This window comes from Passer domesticus, chromosome 5 (genome assembly GCF_036417665.1).
Source record: "Passer domesticus isolate bPasDom1 chromosome 5, bPasDom1.hap1, whole genome shotgun sequence".
Taxonomy (NCBI): Eukaryota; Metazoa; Chordata; class Aves; order Passeriformes; family Passeridae; genus Passer; species Passer domesticus.
The window spans coordinates 48,862,224-48,881,473 of NC_087478.1; the positions used below are offsets into that span (position 1 = coordinate 48,862,224).

The 19,250-nt window shown below is 51.4% G+C and overlaps 3 protein-coding genes across 7 annotated transcripts in view; 2 read left to right on the forward strand and 1 right to left on the reverse strand.

The window, feature by feature from the left end:
• TMEM184B (transmembrane protein 184B) overlaps nucleotides 1-12,241 on the forward strand; it is a 30,220-nt gene extending 17,979 nt beyond the window's left edge. Inside the window, exons 4-10 of one of the 2 annotated variants that reach the window (XM_064420254.1) lie at nucleotides 504-594; nucleotides 1,133-1,208; nucleotides 4,340-4,431; nucleotides 4,717-4,886; nucleotides 6,810-7,004; nucleotides 7,876-7,899; nucleotides 8,930-12,241. In XM_064420254.1, coding sequence (XP_064276324.1) covers nucleotides 504-594; nucleotides 1,133-1,208; nucleotides 4,340-4,431; nucleotides 4,717-4,886; nucleotides 6,810-7,004; nucleotides 7,876-7,899; nucleotides 8,930-9,171 — 890 coding nt within the window. In that variant the 3' untranslated portion in view covers nucleotides 9,172-12,241. The remainder of the gene's footprint in view (nucleotides 1-503; nucleotides 595-1,132; nucleotides 1,209-4,339; nucleotides 4,432-4,716; nucleotides 4,887-6,809; nucleotides 7,005-7,875; nucleotides 7,900-8,929) is intronic. The other variant, XM_064420255.1, reaches the window with a different exon arrangement.
• A 936-nt stretch (nucleotides 12,242-13,177) lies between these two features.
• MAFF (MAF bZIP transcription factor F) lies at nucleotides 13,178-16,732 on the reverse strand. Of its 3 annotated transcripts, none has more exons than XM_064420257.1 (3): nucleotides 16,483-16,732; nucleotides 15,272-15,325; nucleotides 13,178-15,185 (listed from the first exon to the last, which is right to left on the reverse strand). In XM_064420257.1, exons 1-3 carry the CDS (start codon nucleotides 16,501-16,503, stop codon nucleotides 14,772-14,774), a joined length of 489 nt encoding a protein of 162 aa, XP_064276327.1. In that variant the 5' UTR covers nucleotides 16,504-16,732; the 3' UTR covers nucleotides 13,178-14,771. The 3 variants fall into 3 exon arrangements, with proteins under 3 accessions (XP_064276327.1, XP_064276329.1, XP_064276328.1); XM_064420259.1 differs by having other exon boundaries at nucleotides 16,400-16,729; XM_064420258.1 differs by having other exon boundaries at nucleotides 15,272-15,328; nucleotides 16,400-16,729.
• A 222-nt stretch (nucleotides 16,733-16,954) lies between these two features.
• Nucleotides 16,955-19,250, forward strand: part of PLA2G6 (phospholipase A2 group VI) — a 15,028-nt gene continuing 12,732 nt past the window's right edge. For both annotated transcript variants that reach the window (XM_064420252.1, XM_064420253.1), the window contains exons 1-2: nucleotides 16,955-17,309; nucleotides 17,799-18,014. In XM_064420252.1, coding sequence (XP_064276322.1) covers nucleotides 17,101-17,309; nucleotides 17,799-18,014 — 425 coding nt within the window. In that variant the 5' untranslated portion in view covers nucleotides 16,955-17,100. The remainder of the gene's footprint in view (nucleotides 17,310-17,798; nucleotides 18,015-19,250) is intronic.

Sequence of the window (19,250 nt, forward strand, 5' to 3'; positions counted from 1 at the left end):
ACATGAAAATAGAGTTTCACTGATTGTTATAAACTCTCTGTTTCTCCAACTCTTATGTCTATAGTCTGGTTACCTGGCACAGACAAACTTTGTTCATCAGCTAAAAGGTTAAATACAGGAGATAACAAATGGCTGATGAATCAGAGATACCTTTTCCAGATTATTTAGTACTAGTGTAATGTCCTGGAACAATGCACAGGAGCCCTGTAAAGTGGCATCTTACAGATGCCAAATAAAACAGAGACTGACCACAGTTTTAAATGGTTTTGTGACCCTTTTGGCATGAGTCATGGAAGTGGCCTGGGACCTTGGCCAAAGTCCCATTCAGATAGTCTTGTGAGTGCTGAGGTAGGATGATAAATGCAGTGAAAATCTGGAGTGCTTTGAAGAGAAAGGTGCTGCATAAGCAGTCCCTGCTAATGTTTGGTCTATTGCCTGTACTTTTGGTCCTTGCACCTGTTTTGAAGTTGGTTGTCATTTTACTGTGATTGATGTCTTTGCAGCCTTTGTAATATACAACTTTCTCAGCCTCTGCTATGAGTACTTGGGAGGGGAGAGCTCCATCATGTCTGAGATCAGAGGGAAACCAATTGAGTGAGTATTATTGTGCTTACAGCATGACGCTGTCCTCCTTCTGTGCCCATCTACTATTTCTCTATCCCTGTCCTGAAAAACTGTGTCAGGTGGCAAATGTCTGCTGGAGCTGGGCAGTAGGATGGTGATGATGATTTACCAGTACCTTGCTCTGAGACAGATCAGGCTGATCACATCCTCTTAGGCAAGCTGGACTGATTCACAGTTTTTCTGGACACCTGCCTGTTCATTTGTTTATTTTCTTACTCCCTTCTCTTCCTTTAAATCTTTTCTGTCTTCAGTTGATTGTGTGTGTCTCCTCTAGGATCTATATTTCTCCCCATGCTATTCAGTGACTGGAAAAAAAATTGCAGTGTATAGTCAGGATGTTGTTTTAGACACGTCTCTAGAAGAGGGCATGGCCATAACTGCAGTCACTGTTGGAGAAAGCACCAGTCCTGCAACTTTGCTACAGAGAGGAAGATGAAGAGAGTAGGAATCTTGCACTCTTGCCCAAATTTTGCTTGTGAACTCTGTCATCTTGTGTTGGCTCTTTCAGGTCCAGCTGTGTGTATGGGACTTGCTGCCTGTGGGGAAAGACATATTCAATTGGATTCCTGAGATTCTGCAAACAGGTATGGGCTGGGACATTCTGCAGAAATTAAGGGTGTGGGGGTGGCAATGGTGCTTTTTGCTGCTGAATTTCTGAGATCTTTGCAGGGGGAGGCTCTAATAGTATTTTGAGAGGCCTGCAGACTGCTGAGAAGAGAAGCTGTTGCAGGGTTGGTTTGGTGTTAAGAATGATTAAAATATGCTAAGAATGATTTTAACATATTCTTCATATTCTTCTCAACCCCACATCAGGAAGGCCTTATTTAAGACACGAGTTATCTCCTGGAACTGTTGTTAATCCTAGGAAGAAACTCTTTTCCTTTTTGGATTACAGAGGTCCCAGCTCCAAGAAATTGCTGTCTGTGTTGTGTCGCAGACACCCCACAGTTGTGTAAGAGCCTCCTGAATTCCCAGTGCTGCTGCTGTGGTTTGGAGCTGAGGAGGGGTGGAGGTTAAGCATGACACATTGGTTTGTAGGAGGAACCGAGTATTGCTCACCATGTGTGTCTGTCTGTGCTGAACTGGGCACGTTGAGGGCAGCTGAATGGGGGAGGCCTAAACCTCTGTGCAGCCCTTGTCTGCTCACTGCAGGTCAGCCACCTCTGCCTGCCATGGAACAGCAGGTGAATTTCAAGGCTTTGCTCACTTGCTGAAATGGACACAGGAGGTTTCTATGGAGCCAGTGTGAAGCAGGTCTGGTTCTTTGAAAGGGCTCACAGGTCATTGTAATTTCAGTCAGCTGGTCTAGATATCTGCCTTGGCTTCTCCTGAACATCATGGCCCATCTTCTGTGTTTTAGCAATATGCAGGAACATTAAAAGTACAGTGCAGCCTCATGGTAATATCCAGTGTTAAGCTGTGCTGCACAAGTGGCCATTTTCAAAGGACCACGTCTTTTCTCTTTGTCTGCCCCATATTTCATCCTTGCAGCTTTTCTGTTTCCTTGCCTCATACTTTTCTAGTCTGAACCCAATATGTTGTTTCAGCTGTTTCTCATGGGTTTCATCTGGGCACCCTTTGGTCAATTCACTGCATTACCTATTCTTATTTCTCCTAATGTTATTTTTTACCTTTTAAATATATTGTAAGCAGATGTAGCACCCATGAAAGTGAATGAATGCTGGTGAAATAATTTCCCTTAGACTTCTTGCTTCTCATGTCCCACAGCCTCTTGCAGTTGTCACCACCTGGGTTGCACATGTCTGTGTTTGGAAAGTTTGTTCACAACAGTGAAGACTAGAAGCACACCTTGGGGTGTGGGGAAGGTGTGTTTTTTCTGCTGGCCTCCACAAATCCCAGCTCATTTTTTTTGGTAGATATTTTACTTTCCTTTTGCTGATATCTGGCAGCAATTTTTCTGTTTATGCCTACCCTTTGCTAACTGCTAAGTCTGCTGTGGAGGTTGTGAAGGAGGTGTATTGCAAAGAGATGCTTAAATAGTTCCATCCTTCTTGGCTTGAACTTAAATATTGTCTTGATGAGAAATTGTTGATGCCGAGGTTCACTTTCTGGTACTTCTAGACTTTCAGGATTTTTGGGGAAGACCTTTCAAGGTAAATTCCTGGGAAGGCTGGTGCAAAAGGGCAACAGAAAAAATTCCAGTGCTGACCTGTGCAGTATCCACCATGATGACGATCAGGAAGAGGAGTGTGCTGAAAGGAACACTTTGCCCTTTTTAGCCCTGTTCTTAGTATCTCCAGCACTTCTGTTACCTCCCATCACCACCTGCCCATTTTCTGCTCTTTCTGGTCCCTTTCATCCTGAAGGAACCTGTGTGTTATAAAATGTTTTTCTTACCACCTTCACACTGTTCTCCCCCAACTTTTCTCAGGCAGGTGGTCTGTCAGTCTGCCTGTGTTGCCTGTGGACCTCCAGCAGTGTGGTGGTGTGCTGCTGTCTGTGGTGTGAAATATAAACAGCTCTTTTCCTTAAAGATGTCTTGATCAAGATTCTTTGCTGGGCCTCTGTCTGATGACCCTCATACATGGGTCACACACCATCCATTGTGCTTCCCATATGCTGCAGCAGCTTCTAGGGAAGCAGCTAAAAATAGTACGTAGTGGTTTGGATTGCAGGGAAATGGTTAAAATGTCCCCAGATCGGAAGGAGGGGAAGCTCAGAGGATGGAGTTGTTTACCAATTAGCTTGACCTTTTCCAGTTCACATATTTAAAGTGACTCACTAACTGGCATGTGCTGGGGTTTTTAATCTCCTTGAAGTCTTATGACCACTAACAAATTGCATCGTATCCAAAGCAATTATTACTGTTTGGTTTTACCTTCTTTCCATACATAGCCCTCCCCACATGCACATGGGTCAGCACCTACCCAGGCTCTTCCAGCCTCTTCAGGGAGACACACGTCACATCTCTTCAGGGAGACATTTTTAGGACCATAAGTGTTTCCTTTTTCTAGGACTTTGAAGTTCAACATCTGCAGAAAGTTGAGGAATGTGGTGGCTTTGAGAGAACACTCAGTCCCAATAGGAGCAGTAGTTTATATGGGCAGAATGGATAGAGCTGATCCCAAGTGCCACGGAATCTTTGGGGAGATTCAGTAAAGGTCATGTGGATGACAACAGAATAGCTCTTAACTTGTGTGTGGCAACACACATTGCTGTGTTTACAAAATGTCTGAATATTGTGGTGGTTGTCAAAAGTTCTTCCTCCTCTAGCAGTGGGGTTCCCCTGTAATCCAGGGGACTTTTTGCCTAACTTTGTGACAGCTGTGGACTGGGGTTTGCTTTCCTTCCCCAGTATGTCTCTCTTAAACTTGCTGTGTCTGCCATAGCACAATGTGAGATTTTTCAGTTTTCATACTGTTAAGTGCATAAATGTGCTGCAGCACAGCCCTTGAAAAGTAGCTCTGGAAGAGTGGGGCTGAGCAGCTTCTAGGAACAACCCTACAGAGAGGTTTTTCTTCCCATTCTGGACAAGTAGATAGCACATGTACATCTTCTGAAACTCCTTCATCTCCTTGTGGGTGCTGCAGTCCCCAAGTACAATAAATTAGGAAGTGGCAGGATCAGACATCTTGTTGGGGCTGGATTGTGTTGCCTTGCTGAGTGGTCCCAGTGGACACTCCATTGTGATGCTGTTGGCAGCTTGTCCTCTGGCAGCACCTGCCTTCTCATTCCTCCCCTCTCATTCCTGTAGGCTACCCTGCAGTTCTGTGTGGTGAAGCCCCTCATGGCCATCAGCACAGTCATCCTTCAGGCCTTCGGCAAGTACCAGGATGGTGACTTTGAGTAAGTTTATTTATTTAGCATGCAAGATTTGTCTGCCCTTTCTCTGCCTGGCTTTGCTTATTGTCTGTGTGTGTGCTGGGAAAAGATGGGAGTACACGGGTTGATGTGCATGAGAAAAGAAGGCAGAGGTAGCCCTCTTAGTTTCATGTTTATTTTACCTTGGTTTGAGGGTGGGAATGGGACAGAGAAGCAGGAAGGAAATGGACTCCTGGAGCTTTCCATTGGCAGTGGCAAGGGGAAAACACGCTGAAGTTTCAGGCATTCATATGTATCTTCTCTTTTCAGTGTAACTAGTGGCTACCTCTATGTGACGATCATCTACAACATCTCTGTCAGCCTGGCACTGTATGCCCTCTTCCTTTTCTACTTCGCCACACGTGAGCTGCTCAGTCCCTATAGCCCAGTCCTCAAGTTCTTCATGGTGAAGTCTGTCATCTTCCTGTCCTTCTGGCAAGGTGAGCTGCTGTTCCCTTCCCTTGATAGGCACAAAGAGCTCTCTGCAGGGGCTCAGACACAAGAGTTGATAGAGCAGATGTTGATTAATAGACAAAATGTCATTCTGTATTCCATTTGGTTTATAGTCATTCATTGTTTTTCTCTGGGAAAGCTGTTTTGCTCGGTTTAATTTTTGTTTATATGCTTCTGAATCATTATCCCTGTGTGTGTGTACAAGAACATGTATTTGGCAAAATCAGCTGATAGGGTGAAGAGTTCTCTGCATTCCTGAAATAATCATAAAGCACAAGCTGCCAACATTTTGTCTGCATGCTGCCATTTTATTGATTAAAGTGACACATCTAAAAAGTTTTAGTGCTTTTTTTAGTGCTCTATAAATAAAATTTTAATGGTATGTCTGTGGTGTATGTGAAGGAGCAAGCTGGGTGGATGCAGTGTGTACTGCCACAGAACTCTGCTGGGAGGAGGACACTCAGAATTCATACACATGAAGTAGAGGCACAGTCGGAAAGTTGAAATTCCACCTAGGCTTAGTGCTTCTGACTAATTGGCTCTAAGCATTTCCCTGTTCAATGCCCTACTTAGGTTTACTGAGTTGCACTTCAAAGACTAATTGAGTAGGAACTTAGGTGGAATTCAGGCTGTCGAGTATAGCCCATCCTCCCTGTTTACAGACAAACTAATAAGCTGTCTGGTTTATCATCTTGAGGCATCTGGTCACACACTTTGTCTTCTCTGAAATTCTTCAGCCACTGAGCTGTGGACAGGGAGAAACTTCTTTCTTACAGTGGTATGTCAAAACCACTAATGTGCTTATATGAAAAGTTCTGTTACTTCAGTTTTTGTTCTAGCTAGTGCAAAAGCTGATGTGCAAAATGTGGAATATGTCAAAATTTTCTTGAGAGAGGATGTTGTTTGGTGTTTGATCTTTGTATGCTTTCAACTCTGATCAACAAGAAAAGAGGTTTAATCTGTGAAACAGGAGCTAACAAACAAGCTCCGAGTGATGTTCAGGTGTTAGAAAGACAAATTATTTGACAGTAGAACTGCCTTGTTAGGGTTTAGGGATCAACGTTCTTCAGTGACCTCAGGGGAGGTTACCAAAGCTTGGGAAGGTGGATGTGCTACAGATAGTGGACACGAAAAATACAGAATTTACAAGCCACAAAGACATTTGGCAGAGCCACCAAGGTAAGGAAGAAACGAATAAAGGCAGCTCAGCAAGTGTGCTGGATCAGCTGCAATGGAGGAAAAGGTAATTCTGGCAGGGGAGATCATGGCCACTGACCCAAGAAACCACCGAGTGAGACTGAGCATGCAGACTAATTAGCATGAGCAGGGAGAGGTTCGTTAATCAATGGAAGACAGAATACTAATTAAAAAGAGAATTAGGTAATTTTTAGCCAAGGAACATAAGTGGCTTTGTTTGGTAAAATGTATAAGTAGGAAAAAGCTTTGGTAGTCATCATGCTGGCTCTGTGGATTTGCCAGCCAGCACCCCTTTCTATGCAGAACTGTAAATAAGCCAAATACCTTGACTCTTTGTGTGAATTGGCCTCTTGCACACTGTGTGAAAGAACCTATTTTGGGACAACACTGAGATCACAGGATTGCTTACAGAAATATCTGACTCCTCTTACCCTTTTAGACTTAATCAAGTCCTACAGCAGTTAGTGTGTCAGTTGAGGATAGAAGAGGATCAGTGTTTGAACATTCTTTGCCTAAATGTATTTGTCTCATTTTATTCTTCCTTTCTCTGTTGTACAAGTGACCATAGGTGTGTGTTTGTCGCCCACTCTGTAGCTCCTGTGGTGAGTGGGCTTGTGTCTAGGACATAGAGCACAAACAGCTATTTCCATTCTTTGCAGTTACTGTGTGACCATGTTTTCTGCACATTTACATGAACTTATTACTTTGTTTAGGGATGCTGTTGGCCATCTTGGAAAAGTGTGGTGCCATCCCCAAAATCCACTCTGCTAATGTGTCTGTGGGTGAAGGCACAGTGGCTGCTGGCTATCAAGACTTCATCATTTGTGTGGAGATGTTCTTTGCAGCCATTGCCCTGCGCCACGCCTTCACTTACAAGGTGTATGTGGACAAGAGAATTGATGCCCAAGGTAGGAAGCATGCCAGTGCACATGGCTTTTCTCTTTGGTAGTGAGACTGGGTGGAGACTGGTCCCTCAGGCAGCCAGCACATTGATATGACTCCCAACCTGATATCTTGGAAAACGCCACATCCCCTCCTGTGTGGTGTCTGAACAGATTTATTGTGCAACAGCTCTCCAGGGCAGAAACCTTGCCTGAATTGCACTGTTCCCTTTTCAGTTCCCCAGTATGCCACCCACGACAACTTGTTGCAGACCTGAGGGCTGTAAGATGTTGCATTGTTTCGGTAGAATGGGTTTGTCCTTCTTCCTGTCTCCCCAAAGGGGAACTCCATTGCTCCAGATTGTGCAACAGACTGAAGGCAGCAGGGACCGGGCCTAAAACAGGCTCTGTTTTGAATCTGGCTTGGGAAGATGAGGCTGTGCTTTGGCAATATGTTTGTCACGGAGGAGGAGGATCTTCCTGTAATGACTTTGTGAGGGCTGGGCTGCTATAAGGAAGATTCTTATTCTGGGGAAGAGGAAGATGGATGCTATCTCTGGGAAAAGGGGGTTTTGTGCCTAGTCTATGCCGTGTTTTCCAAATAAAGGGATTCCTTCCTTCTGGGGGAGATCTGTGCTGAGGTGCTGGAACACAGCAACCCTTGGGCAGTGTCAATGTAGGTGACCCTTCCATCCCAGCCAGCCCCAGAGGTTTTGGAAGAACAGTGGGTGCAGTGGGGGGAGACGAGATCTATGGGTGATGAAAGGGTAAACTGCAGGTCAGAATGTTTCTGCGGTGGGCCTTGTTCAGTTCTTGTTATTTCCTCTTTCTCTGTCTCTGTCTTTCTCTCCTCTTCCTTTTATCTCTCCCTTGCTTTGGCCACTGGTCCCTGATGCAGCTGTTCCATCATATGGGCCATACGGTAGGTGCAGCATGCTTTGTGTGTTTGTCTCAGTGGGTTTTTAGCTGGGATACTGTTCTCTCCTGATTCCCAGCCTGCCTACAACCTGCCCTGCCCCTTGTTCCCCTTTCCTTGCAAGTCTGTGACTCCAGTGCCTCACACAGCTGCTTTAGGGTTGTCTGGATTACAAGTAGTAAAAGAGCTGTGTGTGCATTAATGCATAGCTTTAGAGCATTTGTGTCAGAGCTCTGGGAATCTCTCTCCGAAGAGTTGTGTGGCTCTCAAAGGAGCTGCTCTCACCCCAGCCTCCCTTCACTTTTATGATTGCCACAGATGATCAGCATACTTTGGTTCTCTAGGGGGCTCATCCCCAGAACTGAGCAGAAGCTCATCCCCAGAAGCCCACACTGGAAATGGAACCTAGAGGCCATGAGACATGGCAGCTCCTAGGAGACACCACTTCCCTCTGTGCTTAGCACTGGGGTGGTACATTCTCCATCTGCTGCTTTCTTCATGGTATCACCATGACACATGGAGTAGTTCTGCCTCTAGTACTGCCTGTTTCCCTCCTTTCCTTACTTTGTGCTGCTTTTTACTCGTATGATCTCTTTCCCATGGGCATTTTGATACCACCTTGCAGTCTTAATTTCCAGTGAGTGGCATGGCAAATGCCATTTCTCCTATATTTTAGAATTTACTTAGTTTTTGTCTTCTGAAAGTGTTTAGAGGAGCACCTGACTGTATTCATTGCACACCTAGGCCAGCACCAATAGTGTGTAGTGGAGGATGTCTCTGTGGGTGTATCCATTCTCATGGTATGTCCCCCATTTGGTGCTGTGGTGGATTCACTTGGCTCACAGTGTCTGGGTTTAGAAGCACCACTGGTAAAACTGAACACTATTTGTGTGGCATTTCCTCAGCAGTTGCTTAAGGAAGTCTGTAACCCATCTTGTGCAGGATCTAGGACTGCATGTTCCCTGTTCTTCGTATTAAGGGCTGTGGGGCAGGCAGCAGTGTTCTTTACTTGTCCCTTCCTGCCTTACCCAAACAGGTCGCTGTGCTCCCATGAAGAGCATCTCCAGCAGCCTCAAGGAGACCATGAATCCCCATGACATTGTCCAAGATGCGATCCACAACTTCTCTCCAGCCTACCAGCAGTACACGCAGCAGTCGACGCTGGAGCACGGGCCGCCCTGGCGCAACGGCAGCCACGTGATCTCGCGCTCCCACAGCTGCTCCGGGGCCCGTGACAACGAGAAGACCCTCTTGCTGAGCTCTGATGATGAATTCTAGGAGGGGAAACTGCCAGCACAGGCTGTCGTGTTCCTTCTTTTTTTTTGTTTTTTTTTTAAATAATTTATTAATGCAGAAACACACAAGTCATATCACTTCCTAGAGAGTAAAGATTGCAGAAGTGAGCACTTCCCATTAGCTTTTGTGGGTACGGACACAACGAGCAATGTGGAGGTGGCAGAATGGCCAGGACTCCATGCTCGAGCCCATTCCTTATGGCAGCAATCAAACTGAATTGATTCAAGAAAAGCTCCAGGGTTTGGGGCTCTGGCTTCCCACACCTGCCCAGCTTGGTGTGGAGTGTGACTGACTGGAGCCTAGAGTTGTAGCCAAAAATGTTCTTGGTTTTTTTCTAACAGGACGACCTGACTGCTTTCTATTTCTTTTCCTGAATGGTTGATTTAGGCACAGTTTTCTCTCCAGCTCCCTGGTACTAACATCTCTGTGATCCTTGGGAAATAGGATGGGGATGCAGCCATAAGCATTCCTGAGGACCACACCAGAGACTGGTCTTTCTAAATAGCCATTGCCCTGAGTGCTAAGTAAGGAACATCTGTCCCTACCCTCCTGAGCACCTGGTTGTGGGTCCTGGAGTCATTGAGGGAGCGAAGGGGAAAAGGACAGAGCTTTCTGTGTGTTCCTGGGATCCCTGCATCTCAAGTTGCTATAAAAGCTTGTTGAAGCTCAGTGGGGACGGAATTATATTTTCACAAGGGTGGAGTTTTTTAATCACCAGGTGTCCAAGCTTCCCATCTCCCTTCTGTTCCTGTGGCAGGAAGCTTCCCTGGAGCATCTTTCTCCTGCTAACAAGACTGAGGACTGGCTATGGTAGATGGTGGAAGTTTGTAGAGCTCTGGCTCCTCACCCCTCTTTGGGAAGGGAAGATATGTAAACTCAAAATCAGTCTTTCTTCTTGTTTCCTGTCCCCCAGTATCACATCTGCCCCTGTTAGAGGTAGGTGCCAGAGCAGGTCCTGGTCTCTCACAGGTAGCTCTTCCCGTGCTCATCATCACTGACTTCCCCTGAGCTACAGGAGTTTTACCCTTAGGCTGGAATATTCAGGAAGGAACGTTGCACACTCCTTTGTTTTTTATCTCTGTAGCTGTTCTGGGGCAGACTGGAGCAGACTTGAAACCTGACATGACCTGGCTGGTCAAATTTGTCTCTTTTATTTTCTCAGGCAGCAATTGCTGCTGCTGCTGCTGCACATTTCACAGGCTCTGCTGTACCTGCAGTGCTATCAAGGGTGGAACCAGCGTCCATGAAAGTGGGAGAAGCTTCCCCTTGCTTCTGTTGGGTTTTGGATGAACCCATGAGTACTTAGTGGAGCCAAAACAAAAGTGATCCCTCTGTAGATCTATCCAGGGACCATGAAATGCCTCTTGCTTGCTTAAAATTTTCTAGGAGAAAAGTAGGCAGCACACTCAAGTGCTACAGCTCAGATGCTCCTACCTGCAAGCAGGAAGCAAAATTGAGAGACTGGAGCAAGCTGCTATGTTCAGCTGTAGTTTCTCTGTTCCTCTCCTGCTTTATGCCTCCCCTGTCAAGAGCAGACCTGGGTGATTCTGGATTGCTCCTTGCTGTCCTGCCAGGAGAACTGGAGTCTGGTTTGCCGCCTGGAATTTACCTTTCCATTTGTTTCTTGATCCATTTGCTTGTTCATTGAGTGTCTCAGAAGCAACAGTGAGTGAAGAGCACCTCATTTATTCAGCACCTCTGCCCAAGTTGGGCAAAAAGGCTTGGAGAGAGGCAGGTTTGCTCCCTGCTGTGAGCATTAGATAGGGAAAAGTTTAAGGATAGTGCCTCCTCCTGTTTCTGGGAGATAGCGAAGCAGGTGAGAGCAGCAGTACTGTTGAGGGAGCTGGAGGGAGGGTCAGTGGATCCAGCAGCTTCTCTCTGCTGGATTTCCCCATTCACACACATCCTGCAATGCCATGCTGTTGGTTATTAATTTTCCTAAGTTTGTGACTGCTTCATTAGACATGCAAACACATTCTGCCAGGCTTTGTGTGGGCTTGGTGTAAAATTTCCTCATGCATAAGCTGCTGGAAAGCAGGGCTGAAGGTTGAACAGACTTTGCTTCTGTTTTCTATGGTTTTGATTAATATTCCTTTAATGTGAGATACTGATGTTACTCTCTCTCACTTAGGAAAGTGGGACATGAGACGTGATCCCATACTCCCCTTTTTTTGCATTTGCAGGCCTTGATGTCCCAGTATCACTTGGTGACTGCCCCCAATCTTTGTTGCATTTGGGTGGCTGGAATCTGTGTGATTGCCCCATTGAGCATGGAGGTGGTCCAGGCTTAGAGAAGCATGTCTTAGAACTTATTTTGAAATGTCTCCTGCATACATACATATATATATATATATGTGTGTGTGTGTGTATATATATATATATATGCACTGTGCAGAGGATCTGGATATTCTTAAAGCATCCTGTGTGTAATGGTTTCAAGTATAATTCTTTTGAACCAGCTGCCTTCAGAGGAGCCTGGTGAGCTAGTACCCAGCTGCCCTACTTTATAATTTTATAAATATATATATATGTTTTTTAACACCACACAAAATCATCCATCACTGAGCTTCCTGCTCTTCCTTGTGTCCGGCAAGTGCCAGAGCAAGCACTGGCTCTGAAGCCACTTTGTGTTGGAGGAACAAATATGAGATCCAGAGCTTGAGACCAAAAAGGCCAAGGCATCCATGGTCTTGTTGGTCTGCTCAAGGTAGCCCAGGACCCAGGAAATGTGCCAGTTCCAGGAGTAGACCCTTGGAGCTGCTCTCCCTCACCTGCTTCCGCTCTCCTTCCTTCCTTCCTTTTTTGTTTACTATGTAACATACCCATGGGATTTGTTTATTATTTTTCCATATAGAGTAGTTCTTTGTATATAAATGACTGAAAAAAAAAAGTATGATAAATAAGACAGAGTCACCTAGTTTTGTACCTATTGTGTTTAACTGATGTGAGCTCAGCGACAAGCCGCTCTCTATTTTGGTCTTTGTGACGTTATACTCCGCAGAAATGAGCAAATATGATGACAAATAAAAATATAGAGATAATATAGATTGTACTTAAGCTGCCTCTGTGTGGTGCTGTCTGGGTGACTTCTCTGAGTGTTTCCTCCTTGCGTGGACTGAGGCTTGGTGGCCAGAATCTCTTGTGCTCTTCTCAGAAGGGAAGCTCCAGGTGTAGGAGCTGATAGAGAAGCACTCTGGGCTGAGACAGCACTGCTGGCCAAGGCAGGAGTAAAACCCATGAGTCAAAAACCTGGAGTAGAGATGAATCCTTAGGTGCTCACTGAAACGCTGATGGGAGGGAGGAGGCCCCAGCAAACAACAGCTTTGGGATTTTCTTCCATGAGCAGCGTTTGGGGCTGGGGCCATTTGCAGTGGCAGAGGGAATGGGAATGTCAAACCCCCAAACCATCCTGAGTGCTGCAGCCTGCTGGGACCTGGCCCAGCTGGGAATGTGGAACATGCTCGCCACTTCCAGCTCAGTTCTGAGGAAGGGTGGCTTTTCCACACTGGCAGGAGGTCTGGCTCCATCTCCTGCTAAGGTGCCTTCCACACTTCTTCCCCATCTCCTGCCCATGAGTGGACAGCTCACTTTTTTCCTTGCTGTTCCCAGGGAAGGTGATAAGGTCACTCAACAGACAAGTTTTTGGGCACAGATGCCCTGCAGCTGGTCCAAGGACAGCCTGAAGGGAATTTTTGTAGTGAAAAGCATTATCTTCCCAGGAAAAGCTGATTCAGCACAGCTGCACTGCTCCTGAAAGCAAGTGCTTTGTGGGGTGGTATTCAGCATTACACGTGCTTTTTTAGCCCTTTTCTCTCAGAGCCTATAAATCTCATTTTGTTCTAAAAAGGCATGAGCTATCCCCCATCCCATCTTTTTGGGGCACATTCTTGAGCATGTCCTGCAGCAAAACCCGAGGGAGACAGAAAACCTGGTTTCAGACATGGCTCTGTCCCAAGTTCAAGAATGACCAAACACACTCCGCTGTGGAAAAAAAAAAAAGAACTTGCTTTATTTGTAAAGTCTACAAAATACAGAGGAGTCAGGTAAGACACATACTGTAAGTCAGAAAATAAATAAGTTTTTTTTTGCTCTATATAAGTATAAGATAAAATGTGATTTGCATATATAAAATATAAAGTACGTCTCTGTACCAACATCCTGGCTGTGCCGAGAGGCGGAATGGCAAAGAGGACGTGAAAATAACTTATGTTCGTGCAATAAATAAACCCAAGAGGAGTCAGGGTGAGGGATGCCAACCACAGTGCCCCATCCAGGAGTGGCAGGCACCTCTAGAGGGAAGAATGGAGGCTGCAGCCGAGGGTGGCTGGCGTGGCAATACCCGGGCAGGGGCAGAACGGAGGGGCGGGGGAATCATCTACAGCAGCAGATCCCCAGACGGACCTGCCTCCTGCTCCCTCCCCTGTGCTGCCTGCATTTAGCCAACCCAGCTCTTCTCCAGCCTTTCAGCCTGCTCAAGAGCCGGTTGTCCCACACCGGTGTCCAAGCTGGAGGAAAACCAAAGGGAGGAGCCTATCTGCCTGCCAGGCAGCTCCAAGGAGCAGGGATGCTCTCTGCCCCTACTTCCCACCTCCTGCACCTCCTCCCCTCTCTCTGCCTCCACATCTCTGACTCTAAAGGCCGGGAGCACCTTTCCGTGGGCTTTGTAGGTGGTGGGGCACCAGGGAGGGCTTGGTGGGGCCATACAAGCTGGCCTGTGCTGAGCAAAACAGTGTTTATCTCTGCTCCAGCTGCCTCTGCTTCCTTCCTGCCGGTGCTGCTGCACTTCAGACACCCGGCCAGGCTGAGTGTCCCGTCAGCAGGAAGGGGCGTGAAGGATGTGCATGACAGAGAAAGCTCAAACAGCACCACTGCTTCTCCCCTTAGTGGACAGCAGCCTGGGCTGACCCACTCACGTCTCCCAGCTCCCCCCTGCCCAATCACTGTCACCTCTGGGGTTCCCCAGCACCACAAGCTGCCACAGTGCTTTCCCATTCCATTCACCCTTACCAGGCACTAACATGCAGCCACTTCATCTCCCCCTCTGACCTGCTCACCTTCCCTTGCCATCTGCATCCCCAGAGATTTCAGACATGCTGCCACCTCCCCTCCTGCTCCAGCTGTGGTCCAGGTTGTCTGCCCAATGCCAACACCCTTCTCTCATGCCTTCTTCCCCTACACTGCAAAACCTCTCTCTCCTTTTTTCCCTCTCTGGCACATGCTCCTGGGACTGCCTGGCCCACATAAAGCTCTCCCATGCCCTCTCACAAAAAAGAGGCACCTGGCATTTTCCTACCACCTTGGAGCTGTGGGATGCTTCCCCACTGTGTGGGTTCGCTCTCTCCTGTCTGCACACCCAAGAGGGGAGGGGGCTATGGGGGCCACCAGTGAGCTCCTGTCCTCCATCCAAGCACCCACATAGCAGCAGCCCTCCCTGCCTGGGGGAGCTGGAGGTCAAGGAATGGGAGAAAGGGGATTTTGGGCACAGGTCCTGACAGGGAGAAGGTTGGGGAAGGGCTGGGAGGCAATTCACGGGGAAGGCACCCCGGGGCGGACCGTGTCCAGCCGGGGGACGGAGGCCAGCACTAGGAGTAGGCGGCCTGGTTGCTGCCGGACTTGACGATGGTGATGACGCTGGCCGTCGCCACCTTGGCGGTGGGCCCGTGAGTGGCCACGGTGCGGGCGAAGCCCTGCAGGGCCTCGTACTTGCCACGGAGGGTGTCGAGCTCCAGGCGCATGGCAGCGTTCTCCCGGGCCAGCTTGTCCACCTCCCACTCCAGCTCCATCTTCTGCTTCTGCAGCTCTTCCTTCTGGCAGACGCGCTTCACGCGGCAGCTGGCAGCGTAACCCCGGTTCTTCAGCGTCCGGCGGCGCTGCTTCAGCCTCGCCACCTCCTCCTTGGAGAGGCCCCGCAGGTGGTGGTTGAGCTCCCGCACCGACAGCCCCATCAGCTCCTCATCCGACAGCAGCGGAGTGTTCTCCCCCAGCTCCCGCTTCACCTGCCGCAGAGAGAGAGAGGGGTGCTTGCCTGAGACCCCCAAAACCAGCCCCCGACTGCCAAGCCCCCGTTCCCACTGGTGCTCACCTTCAAAGCCTTGCTGGAGAGCCCGTCTGCCGCCATCCTTTCCTCGCTCCGGCCCTGCTGAGCAGCCAGGAGAAAAGCCGGTTACTGCCAGCCCCGTGTCCCTCACCTCAGCAGAGAGGACACCGGCCCTGCTGGTCCCCTGCCCGCTGCCCACATCCCCCCCACCCCGGGCCGCATGACTCATCCCACTCCTCTTGAAAAGTACATAGTAATAATATTAATAGCAATGATGACTGCAAGCAATAATCATAATGGGGCAGGGATGGACCTCCCACCCTCCTTCACGAGAGGGTTGGGATGCTGCTCTGCCCAGGGGACCCAAAATGCCCCAGCCGCCGGCTGGGAAGCCAAGCCTTCCCCGCGGGGAGGAAACACAGGCGAGATCCGCCCGGGGCTGGAGGGAAAGTAAAAGCAGCAGCCCCACCGAGTGACACCGTGGCGGAGCCTCCGAGCCGGGACCCGCGGGGAGGAGCCGCCCCACCGCCCGGCGAGAGCACCGCGGGTCCCGGCGCCGGGCTCGCGTGTCCCCGGGCTCCGGGGGCGGCCGAGGGGTCGCGGGCACGAAGCGCAGGCGGGTGGAGCGGCCGCCCCGTGATTCAGCAGCGCAGGGGTGGAAGTCACGGAAGCCGTGCCTGCCCCTCGCCGACCGCCCGGCCCGGGGCTCGGAGGGGGCCGGGACACCGGACTGCAGCCCGGCAGCCTCTGCCCACCTCGGGGAACGCCGGCCTCGCCAGGAGAGCCCTCGGAGGGACGAGGGGGGCCGGGACGGGGCCGAGAGCGCCCCGAGAGGAGCGAGGGGCTGGAGGGGGGCGGCGGGAAAGGTGGAGCCGGGCCGCTGGAAGCTGATGCAATCCGGGCCGGGGCTCCGCCGCCGGGGCCGGAGGAGCGGCGGCGGCTCCCTCCAGGGCGGTGGCCGGGAATTGGAAAGCAAGACCCGACGGCCCCGAGCGCGGCTGGCCGGCCGCCCCCCTCGCCCCGTTCCCCCAGCCCTAGTCCTGGTCCCGATCCCCACCTTCGGCGGCGGCAGAGAGGCCTCCCGCCGGTGCCGGACCCCGCCGCCCCCCGCTCCCCGCGGCCCCGGGGGGCGAGGCCGAGGCGGGAGCGGAGGGGCCGCCGGCCGGGGCTCACCTGGCGGCTGCGCTGCTCCCGCGGGGCCGCTGCCGGCTCGGGGCGTCGGCGGCGCCTCCACCCTCGCTCCCGCGATTACTCACCCGCGGATTCTTTTCATTCATAAAAACACAGTCATGCGGTGACGTCACCCTCGCCACGCCCCCCGCCGCCACCGCCGCGCGGGGCGGCCGCTGCCCTTAAAGCGCCCGCTGCCCTCAAAGCGCCCCGCGGTGCCCGCACGCTCCGCGCGCTGCCGGCGCGCACCGCACGGCGCGCTCTGAACGCGGCCGCGCTCCAGCAGCGCTGGCCGGAGCTCGGGTTCGGGGGTGGCGCACCTCCGGTGACCGGCCCTGCCGGGAGCAGAACGCCCCACCGGAATGGGCCGCTACCGCTTTAAGGAGGGCGGCCCCGCCCGCCGCCCCGCCCCCCGCAAAGATGGCGCCTTCCGCCCTCCTCCCCGGCCGGCGGCGGGCGCGGCTTTAGTCCCGCCCCATGGCCCCGCCCCGGAACGGCGCCGCTGATTGGCCCGTGCCGGGGGCGGGGCGGGGCTGGCGGGCGGCGCGCGGGGGCCGCTGGGGGCCCGTGGTGCTTTGCCCGGCGCCGTCCCCTCATCCAGCCCGGCCCGGTCCCGGGCCCCGTGTCACCCCCGTGTCACCCCCGTACGGGGAAGGGCCCGCGGCCGCCCTTCCCTCGGGAGAAGCCCCCGGGGCTCCGGGAAGATGCAGTTTTTCGGGCGGCTGCTGGACACCTTCAGCAGCGTCTCGCAGATATTCGCGAACCCGTACCGCGTGCGGGAGGTGGCGGCCGCCGAGTACGCCGGGCACAGCTGCCTGCGGGAGGAGGGCAGGGTGGCCCTCTACCACAACAGCATCTCTCGCTCCTGGGACTGCGTGCTGGTGAACCCGCAGAGCCCGCAGGTCGCGTTCCGGTGAGTGACCGACCTTCGGCCGTCCCTGCTGGCACGGGAGACCAGAGACCCCGAACTGCGGGTGGCCGTGCGTGGTGTGGGGTGGTGTGCTGGAGCAGGCGGCTGGGAGGGCTGGGAGGCCCGCGCGTGTGCTGCTGGAGGAGCTGCCACAAAACAGCTCGTGGAATCGGGAGGAGATCCGAACATCGCGACTGCAGGCAGGTGATACAGGTCAGGGCATCCCTCGGTCCGCATGCGTTTCTGCTCGTTCCTTCTGGTGGTTCAGCATCCAGAGGATGCTTCTGAGCAAAACCTAGCATTGTTTGGGAAGAGGGATGCTCTCTCCCAGTGAAGTAGTCCCCTGCTTCCCTTGGAACAAGGATGACACTAGTTGAAGAAGAAGAGGAAAGCTCCCAGAGCTGCCGTTTGGAAAAGAGCTGTTTCCCTGAGATACGCGGGATTGGGGTCATCCCTTCGAGCAGGATAACCCTGTGCTTGCCTTTCCTCCAGGCTCTTCCAGCTGGACAGCGAAGCGGACGCCCTGGTGTGCTTTGAGCAATATGCCCGGCAGCTGCGCCCTTTCTACGAGAGCTCGGGCCAGCCCCTGGCCCTGGAGGAGCTGCAGCAGCTCAGCGACTGCATCCGCAGCTACCCCGGCTGGTCCCCGGCACACCTGGCCGTGGAGTTCGGCCGCCGCGAGAGCTTCCGGCACAACCACGTCCTGAGGCAAGGAGCGGGCTGGCTCCGGGGGGTCTGTGCTCTCAAGGAGCTGGGGAGGGCTGGGCTGTATTTCAGTATCCCTGCTTTGCTGTGGAAGCTGGTTGGTGGGTTTCAGCCTGCTGCTGCAGAGCCTGCAGCTCCGGTGTTTGAAGTGAAGGGTTGAGGTGTCCTGCTGGAGATGCTGGTTAGGATATTGCAACCCTTGTGGAGCAGATTTTTGGAGGTTTTTGCTCACTTCGTAAGCACTGAGAGCACAGGTATGGTAGGACTGTCTGGAAAGAGACCAGTTTTGACCACAAGAACTTGTTGTTTTTTCATGGGGAAGTGTTGCTGTGATTTAACCCCAGCCAGCAGGCAAGCCCCACGCAGCCATTCCTTATTCTCCCATCAGAGGGAGTGGGGAGAGAATTGAAAGGGCAAAAGATAGAAAACCTGGGGTGAGATAAAGAAAGGGAAAGCAAAAGCCATGTACGCAAGCAAAGTGAAACAAGGAATTAAATCACTGCTTCCCACGGGCAGGCAGGTGCTCAGCCACCTCCAGGAGAGCAGGGCCCCATTACGTGTAATGGTGACTTGGGAAGACAAACACCATCACTCAAAATGTCCCCCACCTTCCTCCTTCTTCCCACAGTTTATATACTAAGCATGGTGTCATATGGTCTGGAAAATCCCTTTGGTCAGTTGGGGTCACCTGTCCCAGCTGTGTTTCCTCCCAGCCCCCCCTGCACCTCCAGTTTCCTTACCAGTGGATCAGTATGAAAAGCAGAAAAGGTCTTGGTTCTGTGTAAACCCTGCTTAGCAATAACAAAAACATCTCTGTATTATCAACTTCGTGTTCAGCACAAATCCAAAACACAGCCCACACCAGCCACACCAGTTAACTCTGCCCGAGCCAAAACCAGCACAGGTTTACTGGTGATAGGGCAGGCTGGTGAGGAGTTAGGGGACTGGAGGGCAGACAGCAGCACCATCGCCAGGCTGCTGACTAACCTGTCTCTGCCTTCCTTTGGGCAGAGGGAGCTGATCCCATACGGAGGGCAGGAAAGGGAGCAGCGTGTCAGGGAGAGAGTCCAGGACAGGGCTGCTTGATGTCCCTTCCCTGTGCTTCTTCCCTGGCAAGAGGCTGGGCTTTCCCAAACCTCACGGTTCCCAGCAGACGGGACAGCTGTGGAGTGTACCTCTGTGTCCCTCCCGGAGCAGCTGCAGCCCTCCTCGTGCCGTGGCCATTCCCGGTGTGACACC